Below are 13,623 nucleotides of genomic sequence, written 5' to 3'. Positions count from 1 at the left end.
TCTTTGCTGAAGGAGATACAATGATTTCTAAGATTGTTTGAAAATTATAAGGTACTTTTAAAGGCAGCTTTGTTGATGTTTGTAAAGGACAGGCTCAGATTAAAGAACAATATTAAGAGCAATAGTGACTTAGGTAGCACTCTTTGTTTCCCACTTACTTGATAACTTACAGTAAATGGGGGAATCAAATGAAAGGAGCTGGTTATGCTTAAAACAAAAATTTACACAGGCGGTGGTGGCGCACGCCTTTAATCCCAGCACTTGGGAGGCAGAGCCAGGCGGATCTCTGTGAGTTCATTTAGTATTTTATCTTTTAACCATAGAATTTTGGAAGCAAAACCAGAATTTTATTTTCTATAAACAAAAGTATGTTGTGAACGCATGCTGTTCGTTGTTCAGCCCTTTTAGTTGCTGTGGTAGTTGGTACATGGCCAGGCCATAGCCGTGTGCTCGGCCCTGCTTTCCCCACAGCTCCGATGTTTTCATTGTAGTGGATCTCTTGCCTCTTGGTTTGTTGTTATTCCCTGTACTGGGTCTTGAAAGTAGACTGGAAATGGATTTCTAAAGGGAAGCTGAGAGTCCATTTCTGACAGCCATGTTTGACCCAGTTGTTTAAGAACTTCATGTCTGCAGCATAGTTTGGAGTTATTACTATGTAACAGAAATAAATATTTTTGTTCCTGGGGGTGGACTTCATTTTCTTTCCAGTTTATATTTTGTCTCACCAGTTTGCCCATATGCTAGAGACTCCAAATGTATCATTTTTAGCACCATAGAATGAGTCTTAGCTTGAGTTTCCCATTGATACTTCTACCTGTCCATGGCTGCCTCAAGTTTTATATGTTCAAAATGGAATCCTTAAGTTTGATTGAAGAAGTAGTGAATTATTAAAGATTTCCTCCTAATAAAAGGGTTCAGTTGTTGACTGTTTATATGTAATTGTTTTATTCCATAGTTTGTTTTAGTAGCTTTTGAAACATTTGGTATTTGATTGATTCACTAGAAGCACAAAAGTAGATACTTTTGATTAGCCCAGTTTGATACTTAGCCAAATTGAGTAATAAGATTTTACTTTATTTTTAAAATCTGTGCAGTTAAAATACTTTTAAAATTTAAGTTAGATTATTCTTTTTATTTTATGTATGAGCGTTTTGCCTACCTGAATGTGTGTACAGCACCTGCATGCTTTGTGTTTGTGGAGGTTTGAAGAAGGCACCAAGGGAGTTGGAGTTAGGAATGTTTGAACCATTAGGTGGGTGCTGGGAATCCACCTCAGTCCTCTGCAAGAGCTACAGGTGCTCCCACCTTTAAATATTTATTTACTTAGCAAGCTTCCTTCAAATAGTGGACGTAGTTATTCTTAAGATATTTCACTCTTATCATGAATGCTTGATTCTGTGATTTATCTTAAATTAGGAGAGTAGATCTGAGTTGGCAGTGTTTTTTTTTTTTTTAAATATAATTCCTGAGTTTCAAAGACCCAGAAAATTTTCAGTTATGAAAAAGTTTAAAGTAATTTTTTCTGTGTTGCCTGAATACAGTTATAAGACTTGAGATTTAGAGAGATTCTTCCTTTCACCTAGGGAAAGATACATTATTTACTTTGTATGAGAAATGTATTTTAAAGGATGATTCTAAATGTTATCTTTTTAATAAAACCTTTAGCTATACTTTATAGAAAAATCAGTTATTTGATCCCAAAGAGTTGGTGGTTGTTAATCTTTTTTTAGAATTAATGAAATTTGATTCTTGCAGCTATTTTAAAGTCATGTGTTTACATTTTGTTTTAGTATTTGTATGTTTTGAAATTAAGTAGATCTGTGTTTTCATATATCCATATCAAGAATGTTTTCATCTTCCCACACCTAAATTCTGTACCTATTAAAGGATAATTCCTCATTCACAAATTCCTCCTTCCCTCCAATGCCTGGTAATTACCATCCATCCTTCTGCCTCTGTGTGTGACTAGTCCTCCTGTGACTAACTTAGTTTCCTTAGCACTACATCTTCATTGTTGCTCCGTATTATAATGCAATATATAAAAGGATCCCTTTCTCCCCAAAGTTTTAAAGGACAAATAATTGTGTGTGTGTGTGTGTGTGTGTGTGTGTGTGTGTGTGTGTGCGCGTGTGTGTGCGCTTTTCTGTGCCTGTGTACCATATTTTATTTATTCATTCAAATACTTAAGGACATTGGGTTGTTTCGCCATTGTTTTAAAATTATTTGTTCATTTATTTGAGTCGGCGGGGGGGGGGGGGTAGACAGACAGACAGACAATGGGTTTGCACATGTCGCACTGAGTGCACGGAAGTCTGAAGACAATGGCACAATGGCAGTCATTTCTCATCTTCTACCACGTGTGTACCAGGGATCCAACACAGGTTCTTGGGCTTGGTGGCAAGCACCTTTATTCACTGTGCCATCTTGCTGGCCCTCTTTTTCTTTAAACTATTACAAATACGACTCCCATGAACATTGGTGTGCATTTATCAGTCTATACTTTAGATTCCTTAATTTACATATCTAGAAGTGAAATTGTTGGATCAAATGGTAGTTCTTTTTTTTTTTTTTTTTTTTTTTAAACCACAGCAGCTGCTGTGTTTTGTATTCCCATATATCAATGAGTGTGGTGGTATTGTGTCCCCCAAAATATTGTGCACTCTAATAACCTTATGTGGGGTCAGAGGACAGAACAGCCACTAGACAGACATAAAGGCCAGAAAATGGCGGCACACACGCCTTTAATCCTAGCATTCCAGAGGCAGAAATCCCTCTGGATCACTGTGAGTTCAAGGCCACATTGGAAACAGCCAGGCATGGTGACACACGCTTTTTATCCTAGGAAGTGAGCCTTTAATCCCAGGGAGTGATGGCAGAAAGTAGAAAAATATATAAGGAGTGAGGACCAGAAACTAGAAGCTTTTGGCTGGTTAAGCTTTCAAGCTTTCTAGCAACAGTTCAGCTGAATTTCATTTGGATAAGGATTGAGAGGCTTCCAGTCTGAGGAAACAGGATCAGCTGAGGAACTGGCGAGGTGAGGTAGCTGTGGCTTGTTCTGTTTCTCTGATCTTCCAGCATTCACCCCAATACCTGGCTTCAGGTTTGATTTTTTTGTTTTGTTTTGTTGTTTTGTTAATAAGACCTGTTAAGATTCCTGCTACAAATGAGGGTCTCAGTTCTATAGGCATGTTAACATTTTCTTTTTATACTTTAAAAAAGTAATAGTGATTTTGGCTTGGCAAGATGGTTGGGTGAGTAAAAGTTCTTTCTACCAATCCTAATGGCTTGAGTTTCATCCCTGGAGCCCACATGGTGGCTCTTCACACTCAGTCGTGACATGTGCCCCCCCACTTCAGTAACATGTAAATAGTCATCTGAATGTATGTAGAGAGGGTTTTCATTATGGTTAAATTGCATTTTGCCTAGTAATTAGTGATGTTGAGCCTTTTTTCATATGTTTACTGACCATTTATCCATCTTTTGAGACATAGATTGTATGGTCCTCCCTGCCCCCTGTCTTGAGACAGGATTTCATTCTGTAGTCAGTTCTCCTGGAACTCATTGTGCATCAAAGACTGTCCTTCAACTTGTGTTGTTCGTTCTGTCTTAGCTTCCCAAGAGCTGCAGGGATTTCACGAGCTCCCACTCTTAGCTTTCCTTTGCCCATAGTTGACTCTCTCCTTTACTATGTGAGTTCCAGGGGTTGAATTCGGGTCATCAGGCCGGTTGCAGATGTCTTTATTTACTGAGACATCTTGCCTGTCATATCTTTTGCCCGTTTTTTAAGTGGGATCTTTTTGCCCTTGGATTTTAGGAATTCTTTATATATTTTGGATACTATTCCCGTGTCATATATATAGTGTTTTATTCTTTTCTTTGGGTTGCTCTCTTATTCTTTTGCTAGTAGTGTTCATTGAGATGTGTTTATTTATTTTGTATATATGTGTGTATGGTGTGCATGCATGTTTGTGTGTCACATTTGTGTGGGTACACCTGTGTACACCTGTGCAGTGCATATGGAGGTCTGAGGTTCCTTGACATCTAGGTCTTCTTTGGTGACTCTCTTTATATTGAAGCAGGACCTGTTGCTGAATGCAGAGCTTCCTCCTGTGCACTGACCCTAGGTCGCTGTCATGTCTACCTGGCTTTGGGTAGAGTTTGAGGATACAAACTCTGGTTTTTGTGGTTGGGTGGCAGGTGCTTTTCTCATTAATATTAATCTTAGCCTCCATGCTTTTAATTTCAGTGAAGTCTTGTGTGTTCTTTAATTTGTTGTGGTTGTGGTGTTGTGACTAAGAAGTCACTGTCAGATCCAGTTTCTGGAAGCCTTTTCTGTTTTCTTCTAAGAGTTTTACAGTTTTAGCGGTTAGATTTAGATTTCAATTTCAGATTGATTTTTGAGTTGATGTTTGTCACGCAGATGATTCTTCCTTGTGGGCATCTACTTTCTCAATTTGTTTGAAAGAATGTCCTTTGCTGTTAAATGATCTTGGTATTTTTTTTTTTTTTATTAAGAATCATCCATTTATTTTTATTTCTGGGCCTTCTGTTCTATTCTCTTAGTCTGCATGTTTTCCTCTGTGCTTATGCAACATTATTTCAATTTGTGACTTTAGTGAATTTTGAAATAATAAAAAGTGAGTCCACCAGTTTCAGTGTTTTTCAAGACTACTTTTACAGATTGGATTCCTTTGAGGTTCAGTATAGATGCAGAGTGACTTTTTCAAATGCTACAAAAATATGAGGATTTTGATGGAATTGCATTGTATTGTAGATTGCTTTGCCTAGTATTGATATCTTAATATGTAAAGTTTTACAGTCCATGAATAATATTTGTGACTAGTGTTTTAAAATTTTTAGTATATTAGATTTTTTATTTTCTTGATTAATATGCTTTATTTCACATTAAGTGTGTAGAACTGCAACAGATTTTGGTATGTTGGTATTATATCCTAATACATTTCATGAAAAATGTTTTATAGCTCTCATTCTTTAAAGTATGAATCTTTTAGAAGTTTGATCCTTGTACACACACACACTCACTCACACACACACACACACACACACACACAGATTTTGAGATTAAGTTTTTGTTTTACATGTCTGTCCTTTGATCTGATTTGTAATCACTTGGCAAGTTTTATATGTGATTATAAAGAAAGTATTTTCTGCAGTCATGTATACAGTGTTGTATATGTCATTGCAATTGCTGACCTGGTGGTGTCTCGTTCATTTTGAACTGTTGTTCCATGAGTTGCTAAGAATGCTCTGCTGAAACCTACTTACTACAGCTGGTTTCAGACAGGCCTGGGGGGCCTTTGTTATAGTCAGATTTCTGTTTCTTACCTAGTCCATTTGTATAGAAATTAAATTCAGTACAGTAGTAAAACTGTATGAGAAAATATACCCTCAAAGCAGTTGGTAGAACACTGGACTCTGAGGTAGACATTTTAAAGTCCCTGTCCTGGTAGGAAAGGAGAGTGTGTCTCTGATGTTGCTGGCAGGAAGGCATATTAAAAGCTGTGGAGACATTGACTGTCGTGTGTGTTTGACTTGAGCATGTGTCTGATTTCCTTTTTCTCTTTAGCCCTTAATTTTTCTTGAGCTTATGCAGTATATAAAAATGTTGAAATGTGCTTGGTTGTCAACAGGGAAAACACCAGAGAGAAAGTTACTGCACATTAAATTGTGTAGTAAGCATTTTACATCCTAACCAGGATAATTTACTTCTATGAATGGGCATTTTTTATATTTCAGTTAAATTTTTAAAAAAGAGGAATGATTGGCGAGCATGACTTAAGGTACAACAACATTTCTTCACTTAAAAATAGCAAATAAGCACCTGCCTCCGCCTCCCGAGTGCTGGGATTGAAGGAGTATGTCACCACCACCACCACCGCCGGGCTTGTTTTTTCTTTTTTGAGACAGGGTTTCTCTGTGTAGCCATGGCTACCCTGGAACTTGCTCTGTAGACCAGGCTGGCCTCGAACTCAAAGATCCGTCTGCCTCTGCCTCCAGAGTGCTGGGATTAAGGCGTGTGCCACATATAATCAGATGTAATGTATCTGATTATATGTGATATTAGGTATTATAGCTTACTGGTAAAATGAACTTCAACACAGGGCTGGAGAGATGGCTTGGAGGTTAAGAACACTAGCTGCTCTTGAAGAGAACTAAGGTTTGAGTCCTAATACCCACATGGTGGATGACAACTCTTTGTAACTCCAGCTCCTGGGAATCCAGTGCCTTCTTCTGGCCTCTGTGGGCATCAGACTCACAGATGATGTACAGACATACACGCTGGCAAGGCATTCACATCTATAAAAATCAAAGCTATTTAGTGATGGTGGTAGTAGTGTATATGTGTCTGAGTGTGTACGTGTGCTGTGGTGCACATAATGGTGGTCATGGGTCCACAGATAGAACTCAGGTGGACAGGCTTACACACAAGCACCTTTACCCACTGAGCCATTTCGCTGACCTGAATAGACCTTTTTTGTAAATTGTCCAGTATCTTCATCCCTGTGTATGTGTCTGTCCTGCCTTGAAGTTTGTCATAATAAACTATGGCATCAAACTTTCCTTTGTTTGTGTTTATACAATGTATCTTTCTTTCTGCTTGTAGCCCCATGTTAAAAATCACCTCTGTAATTCTCAGAAAATGAGGTTCATTTGTAAATAGGGTTCTGTTATCTTTTTAATTACAGGTTTAATATAGTTATAGTTAATTAAATAACTATATACTTGGATTAAATGTGTTACCTCCTGTTTGCTTTCTGTTTCTATCCTCATTTTTGCCTTCTTTTGAACATGAATCCATTTCCCCATCTTGTAACATTTTTAGCTACCCATACTTTTTATTGTTCTTGCAGTAGTTTACCCTAGAGATGGTGACATGTACCCTTGACTTATTCAACTCAGTAAAGACTTCCCTGTTTGCTCATCAATAAACTATTTGAAAGTACTTTAACTCCATTTGCTACCTTCTTGAAATAATATTATTATTTTGTGTCTTCTAATATTTTAAATCCTACAAAGTATTACTGTTAACATTTTAGTTAGTATTTGTGTAGAATTATTTATGTATTCTGTTTCTTTTCTTTTGTTTTTTTTGAGCTGGGGATTGAACCCAGGGCCTTGCGCTTGCTAGGCAAGCGCTCTACCACTGAGCTAAATCCCCAACCTGTATTCTGTTTCTTGTACTAAACTTTCTGTACTCATTCAAGTCACATCTGTTATCCATTTTTCCTTCCATTTAAAGAGATCCCTTTCAGTATAATCTGAAGGATGCTGTTTCTTATTTCCCTAGAAATGTCTCTCTTTTGACCTTCATTTTTGGGGGTGATGTGGGGAGCATATTTTCTGAGATAACAGAGTTCTGGTTTGGTATTTTCCCTCCTACTTTGTAGCACTTCACTAGTTCTTAGCTACCATGTTTTCAAATAGTTTCTCCTCACTGTTTTTCCTTTCATTTCTCTAGCTCTATCTGGGTGTGTTTCTGGACCCTTTTTACATATCTTCTCATTTTTCATACCCTTTTCTATGTTTCTCATTCTCATGGATTTTTTTTTTTAAATTTTTTATTTAGTCTAGATGGTTTCTTCTTGCTTATGCTCTGGTTTGTTGATTTTATGCTTCTTCAATTTTATCTAGTCTTATCAAACCATTTCATAAGTTTTTTTCTTTTCAAAATTGTATTTTTTATTCTTCCATTTTTAATTCATTTAAAAATAATTCTTAGAACACATTAACCCAAAATCTTCCTGATAACACTATTTTTTGGTCTAGTGTAGGTAAGTTTCAACTCTACTTTAAAATTATTTTTGTCTTTTTAAAATTTCTAGTATTTTGCCTGAATTTGGTAATGTTATGTTTCAGCCACGGTTTCCTTTTGCTACAGAATGGTAGCTAGACTAATAGCTGTCACTAGTCCAGGTTGACATACTCTCTCCTGGGTTGAAATGACTGTAGCTGTCCTTCTCATGTGGATGATGTTCTGTTTCTTGAGGATCTGTGTTCATGGGATAGACCTTTGCAGTCTTTCCAGGTGCCTGGTGTGCTTGCTCGGCTAATCCCCCGGGCAGGCCTGGAATGGAATTTCTGCACATCCATTTGTAGATGTGTTGGGAACTCTGTTGGCTTTCTCAGTCTCAGTCAATAGTTTTAGAATCCAGTTCTGCCAGCAACAACAGAAGTAGAGAGACTGGTTCCTTCTAGATCTCAGACCTGCAAATTATGTGTTGAAAGTTGCACATTGCCTTAAAACACTACTTTTTAGCTTTACTATTTTAGTTCTAAAAGGAAGGTTGACTTCCAGTGTCCTGTTTCACAACTGTGAGACAAAATACTTAGATACATAGAGGCATTCATAATTGTCCCAGCTATAGAGATAGTACGTATATGTATCTTGAGGCACTAGAAGATCTTGCATACTTCAGCAGTCACATATCTGCAGTGAAGTGTGTGAATATTTATCTTGCCAGCACAGTGTACGTTTTTTAATGGTAGGAATTAGAGTGTGATCTGTTAGGAAACATGATCTGGAATAAGTCCAGTTCCATTGATGTCCTAGTTGGCTTTCTGTTGCTGTGATAAACACCACAACCAAAAGCAACATGGAGAGGAAAGGGTTTATTTCAGCTTACACTTTACATTTGTCCAGGGAAGCCAGGGCAGGGACATGGAGGCAAGAGCTGAGTGATGCAGAGACCAATGAGGGAGACTGCTTATTGGCTTCTTCTCTGGTTTGCCCAGCCAGTTTTTTACAGCCTAGGCCTACCTATCCAGGCATGGTCTGCCCACAATGGGCATCAGTTAACATTAAGAAAATGTTCTTTGACATGCCTACAGGCTAATCTGATGGAGGTCCTTCCTCAGTTGAGGTTCCCTCATCCAAAGTGACTCTAAGGAAGTTTCTGCTGACAGTTGCTGATAGTGCAGATCTCCCTGGGTCCCACATCTTTACGTTCCTAAACCTTCCTTCTCTCTTGTCGCAGGGCCTCTGCACATAATGTTCTCTTGTATGTATATCTTCATATTCAGATGAACATCTTCGGACCTGCAAATCCAAGTTGGGTATAGGTCAGATAAATGACATTGTCAGTTTTGAATGGTATGGATTCATTCGTGTGATGGTTTGATATCTTTTCGCCTTTGTGGACTCTGAACTTTGTGAGATGAGGAACCATGTATTATTGACACACACCCCTCTACCTTTTCTGTCTCTTTTTGTGTCTCTTGCTCCATTGTCGTCCCCCCCCTACACACACACACACACACACACACACACACACATACACACTTGTTTTCTTTTTCCTTTTTTTTTTTTTTTTTTTGCTATACTTGGGATGGAACCTAGGGCCTCCAGCGTGCTGGACAAGTGTTGTGCCTCAAAGCCCTAGCTCTTTTGAGCATTTTATCAGTACTCTTGATTTGATGTTTGGGAGTACATTTATTGTAAGTGAATGATGAGTTAATAAGTTATCATTGTAGCAGATGTTACAGTTGTATAAATTAAAAAGTAAAATAATGAACATGGGAAGATCAGTAAGCAAGGATATACCGAGGAAAGCCCATTGCTTTCAAGCGGATTTGCATTTAAGCAGACCTGAAATTGCATGATAGAGTTGAAAATTTGGTCTGGATTTCATTTTCGTGTGTGTTCAAATTGAATCTTAACAGATAAGGAGGTATTCATTTAATGCCCAGAGAAATAATATTTTACTTAAATGTATAATAATACAAAGTTTATATAGTAGTACCTTTGTAGACTGATGAATAGTATTAAAATTTGGCTGTAGGGTAAATTGATTTAGAAGAATTTATAAGGGCAAATTAGAACCACTCATATTAGCTGTCTTTTGCATGAAGGTCATCCGGAGCAATAAAGAATTTTGTGTGTTGCTGTTCTAGAGTCTGACTTCCAGAAGTGTTATCTTAGTATTTACCCCTTTACTAGGTGACTTTTGCCATGTTACTTAACTTTTTCTGTGTCTACGCATCCCTAGTCTCCTTATTTAACAAAATAGGGAAAATAAACTAAAGAGATTCTAGATAAGAATGAATGAATGGAGATTTTTCCATACTTAGAAAAATGCCTGGCATATACAAAAAGTCTCAGTAACATTGGCTACTGTTGTTGCTGTTGTTATTATTATGTGTAAACCTCAAATACTGTAACTACATATGCTTAGTGATAAAGGTACAGAGAGATCCAGGTGAACTTTAAGGGGTAAAATCAGACTTCAACCTGCTTACCCTATTTCGGTAACTAGAAATTCCAGCCTAAGAATGCTTACTGTGTCAGCATAAGAGCAGATTTGAAGTTTTTGTAGTGTTTAATGATTTACAAGTTGTACAGAATTGAAATTTTCTCATTTGTGCTTTCTTTTAGATTTTCAAGAAAATTTCAGTGGTAGCCTTGGACTCGAAGGTTACATAATAGAAGCTGTGTACGATGCTTTAGAATATTGAAGAAAATTAGCTTCTGATATAATTATTTGGAATATAAGGAAGAAAAGGTATCTGAAAATGGGTCGGAAGAAAATACAAATCACACGCATAATGGATGAGAGGAACCGGCAGGTAAATGAAATTTAGTTTATTTAATTGGTCATTATATTTCTAAAACATAATATAGAATGGTCAAAGTTTTTTTTTTTTTTTTGGAGACAAGAGTTTCTCTGTGTAGCTTTGACATCCATTTAGGGTCACAGAAAACTTCATAATAGTAGAAAATTTCATAATTATCACCCTTGAACACACTTACTTTTTTTTTTGGTTTTTATTGTTTCTCCATAGGTTTTTTTTTTTATTTTATTTTTTTCCCCCAGAGCTGAAGGGCCTTGCGCTTGCTAGGCATGCGCTCTACCACTGAGCTAAATCCCCAACCCCTGGTGCTTTTGAACTTGTGGATCTTAGACACTTTTTGACTTGTTTATTTCTAGATATTTGACTTTAAAAACAAAACAAAATATTAGTTCCCCTAAATTAATTTTTTTCAATTTTATTTCTTACTCTTACTTTGAGTGAGTGTCTTTTGCTTGTGGAGATGGCCCTGGGCTGCAGCACACTTGTGGAGGTTAGGAAACAACTTTGCAGAGTGTTTCTCTTCCACCTTTATGTGGGTTGCAGGAATTGAACTTGGGTTGTTAGATTTGTGTGGCAAGTGCCTTTACCAGCTAGATCTCATGGACCCCTCAACTGGTGTTTTATTGGTTTTGTTACTAAGTACTACTTATAAAATTATAATGCATTTTTATGTTGATCTTAGCTAGTAGTTGTAGCATGAATTGTTAGGTCTTATTAATAGGAACAAACCCGTGCCAGGTATTGGGGTGAATGCAGGAAGATCAGAGAGACAGAACAAGCCACAGCCACCTCATCTTGCCAATTCCTCAGCTGATCCTGTTTCCTCAGACTGGAAGTCTCTGAGTCCTCATTCAGAATGGATCTCAGCTGAACTGCTGCTCAAAAAAGCCTAAAAGCTTAACCAGCCTCTAGTTCCTGGTTCTCATGCCTTATATACCTTTCTGCTTCCTGCCATCACTTCCTGGGATTAAAGGCATGAGTCACCATGTCTGGCTGTTTCCAGTGTGGCTTTGAACTCACAGAGATCTGTATGGATCTCTGCCTCCCAAGTGATAGGATTAAAGGTGTGAGTGCCACCATTTTCTGGCCACTATGTCTGTCTAGTGGCTGTTCTGTTCTCTGACCCCAGATAAATTTATTAGGGTGCACAATATTTTGGGGAACACAATATCACCACTTGCTTCAGATCACTTGCTACTTCTAAGACTTTCTGTGTACTTCTCCTTATCTCGATGTGTATACCTTCATAGACTTAGGAAGAAAAAAGCCACTAAAATTCTCTTTCAGAGGTTGAATATAGAGAATACTGGCATTTGTACCCCCATACAGACACACATACATGTATGTAATTAAACGTAAATCTTTAAAAAATAAGATGGAAATATACAGAGACCTGACATTGACTTCTGACTTCCACAGGTGTATAAACCCATGTGCTGGTATGCCTGCACACACATACACATATGCGTGTACACACACACACTCACTGTACACACACATAATAAAAAAGTACAGCAGAGATATTACTCTTTATACTTTTATGAGCATTTAAAGGAAGAGTTTTCTTTAAGCTTCCCATGAGCATCATTTGAAGACACACTACTTGTCTCTTCTTTAAATACCACCATACTGGTTTTGAAAGTGTGTGTGGAGTTCAAAATTCCATTGCAGCTAGTACATCTAGGTACATCAAGTCATAAGTAATTTAATTTCAACTGTTTCAATACCATATACTTACTTTTTATTATTTTTGAGAAAGTATATTTAATAAAGGTATAATGCCAGGATTCAGAAAACCTGTACTCACTGTCTGTAATAAACACTAAAAACTGAATTGGTCATGATGGTGCATACTTGTCATCCTAGCACTTGGGAGGTAGAAGCAGGCTGGCCTCTATGGGTTGGAGGACAGCCTGGTCTACAGAGTGAGTTCCAGGCCAGCCAGAGCTATATGTAAGTTCCAGTTTGAAAACAAACAGCAGGTGCGCTGGGCCAATGGGGCTGGGGCTGTTGCAGGGTGTGTGGGTGGCAGGCGCTGGCAGTTTGAATCATGAGGTGTCAGCGGAGGCGCCACAGGCATGGCAGCAAGGGAGAGCAGGGCTTAGTGGACGGTTTGGGTGAACCTGGAGGTGACAGGATTGGACATTGAGAAGGATCAGCTTGTGGGGATGGCCTGTCTGATAACTGACTCTGATCTTAACATTTTGGCTGAAGGTCCCAACTTGATTATCAAACAGCCAAAGGACAGCATGTCAGACTGGTATGGTACAAGGAGCATCATGGGAAGTCTGGTCTTACCCAGGCAGTGAAAGAGAGTAGAATTACATTGCAGCAGGCAGAGTATGAATTTCTGCCCTTTGTACGACAGAGCAAGGGCTCTGTCCATGGGCAGGGAGTTCAGTTCATGCAGATAAGAAGTTTCTTGACAAATTCATGCCCCGGTTCATGGAGCACCGTCATTATAGGGTAATGGAGGTGAGCACTGTTAAAGAGCTGTGCAGAGGCTGCTGTCCGGAAGAGTGGGATCTGCTCTGCAGAGGGACGCTTCTCCTAGGGCCCTCGGTGACATTAGTGAACGTGTCGGAGCTTCAGGTGTGCCGAAGGAACACCTTCAAGAAAAGACACGATGGAAAGAGGGGTGTACCAGGGGGAAGTGAGAAGACTAGGAAGGAGTTGACACCAGTGCTCAGCTGTACAGTCCGACTAGTTCTCCGGAAGCCACGTTAGAGTCTCTCCCGCTGGTAACTCCGCAGGACACCTCTTCTAAAGAAGGACGGACATTTCTGGTTTCCTTTGCATCTCTGGACTCTAGCAGACAAAACAGTGCTATTTGTTTCTTCTAACCTGCTGTTTCCCATACAACATAGCAACAACTTGTACGCTTCAGGCCATGTCCATCCCCTTGATCTGTTTATGCATTTGCTTATAGGCCATTCCTTTTGTTTGAAAAATAAATAATAAAGTTAGTTCTATTGAAATGCAAAAACAGCAACAACAACAAAAATCTTTTCAGTGTATATAAAAATACATAAA

The 13,623-nt window shown here is 38.3% G+C and overlaps 1 protein-coding gene and 1 pseudogene across 9 annotated transcripts in view; both read left to right on the top strand.

The window, feature by feature from the left end:
- The window catches only part of Mef2a (myocyte enhancer factor 2A), a 127,300-nt gene that overhangs the window by 56,491 nt on the left and 57,186 nt on the right, over positions 1-13,623 (top strand). For all 9 annotated transcript variants that reach the window (XM_036185015.1, XM_036184970.1, XM_036185027.1 and 6 more), the window contains one exon: positions 10,394-10,584. In XM_036185015.1, coding sequence (XP_036040908.1) covers positions 10,531-10,584 — 54 coding nt within the window. In that variant the 5' untranslated portion in view covers positions 10,394-10,530. The remainder of the gene's footprint in view (positions 1-10,393; positions 10,585-13,623) is intronic.
- On the top strand, positions 12,654-13,317 carry LOC118586154 (annotated as a pseudogene).

The sequence above is a fragment of the Onychomys torridus genome, chromosome 1, assembly GCF_903995425.1.
Source record: "Onychomys torridus chromosome 1, mOncTor1.1, whole genome shotgun sequence".
In the NCBI taxonomy this organism is placed as follows: domain Eukaryota; kingdom Metazoa; phylum Chordata; class Mammalia; order Rodentia; family Cricetidae; genus Onychomys; species Onychomys torridus.
This window is presented reverse-complemented; position numbering and strand designations above follow the sequence as displayed.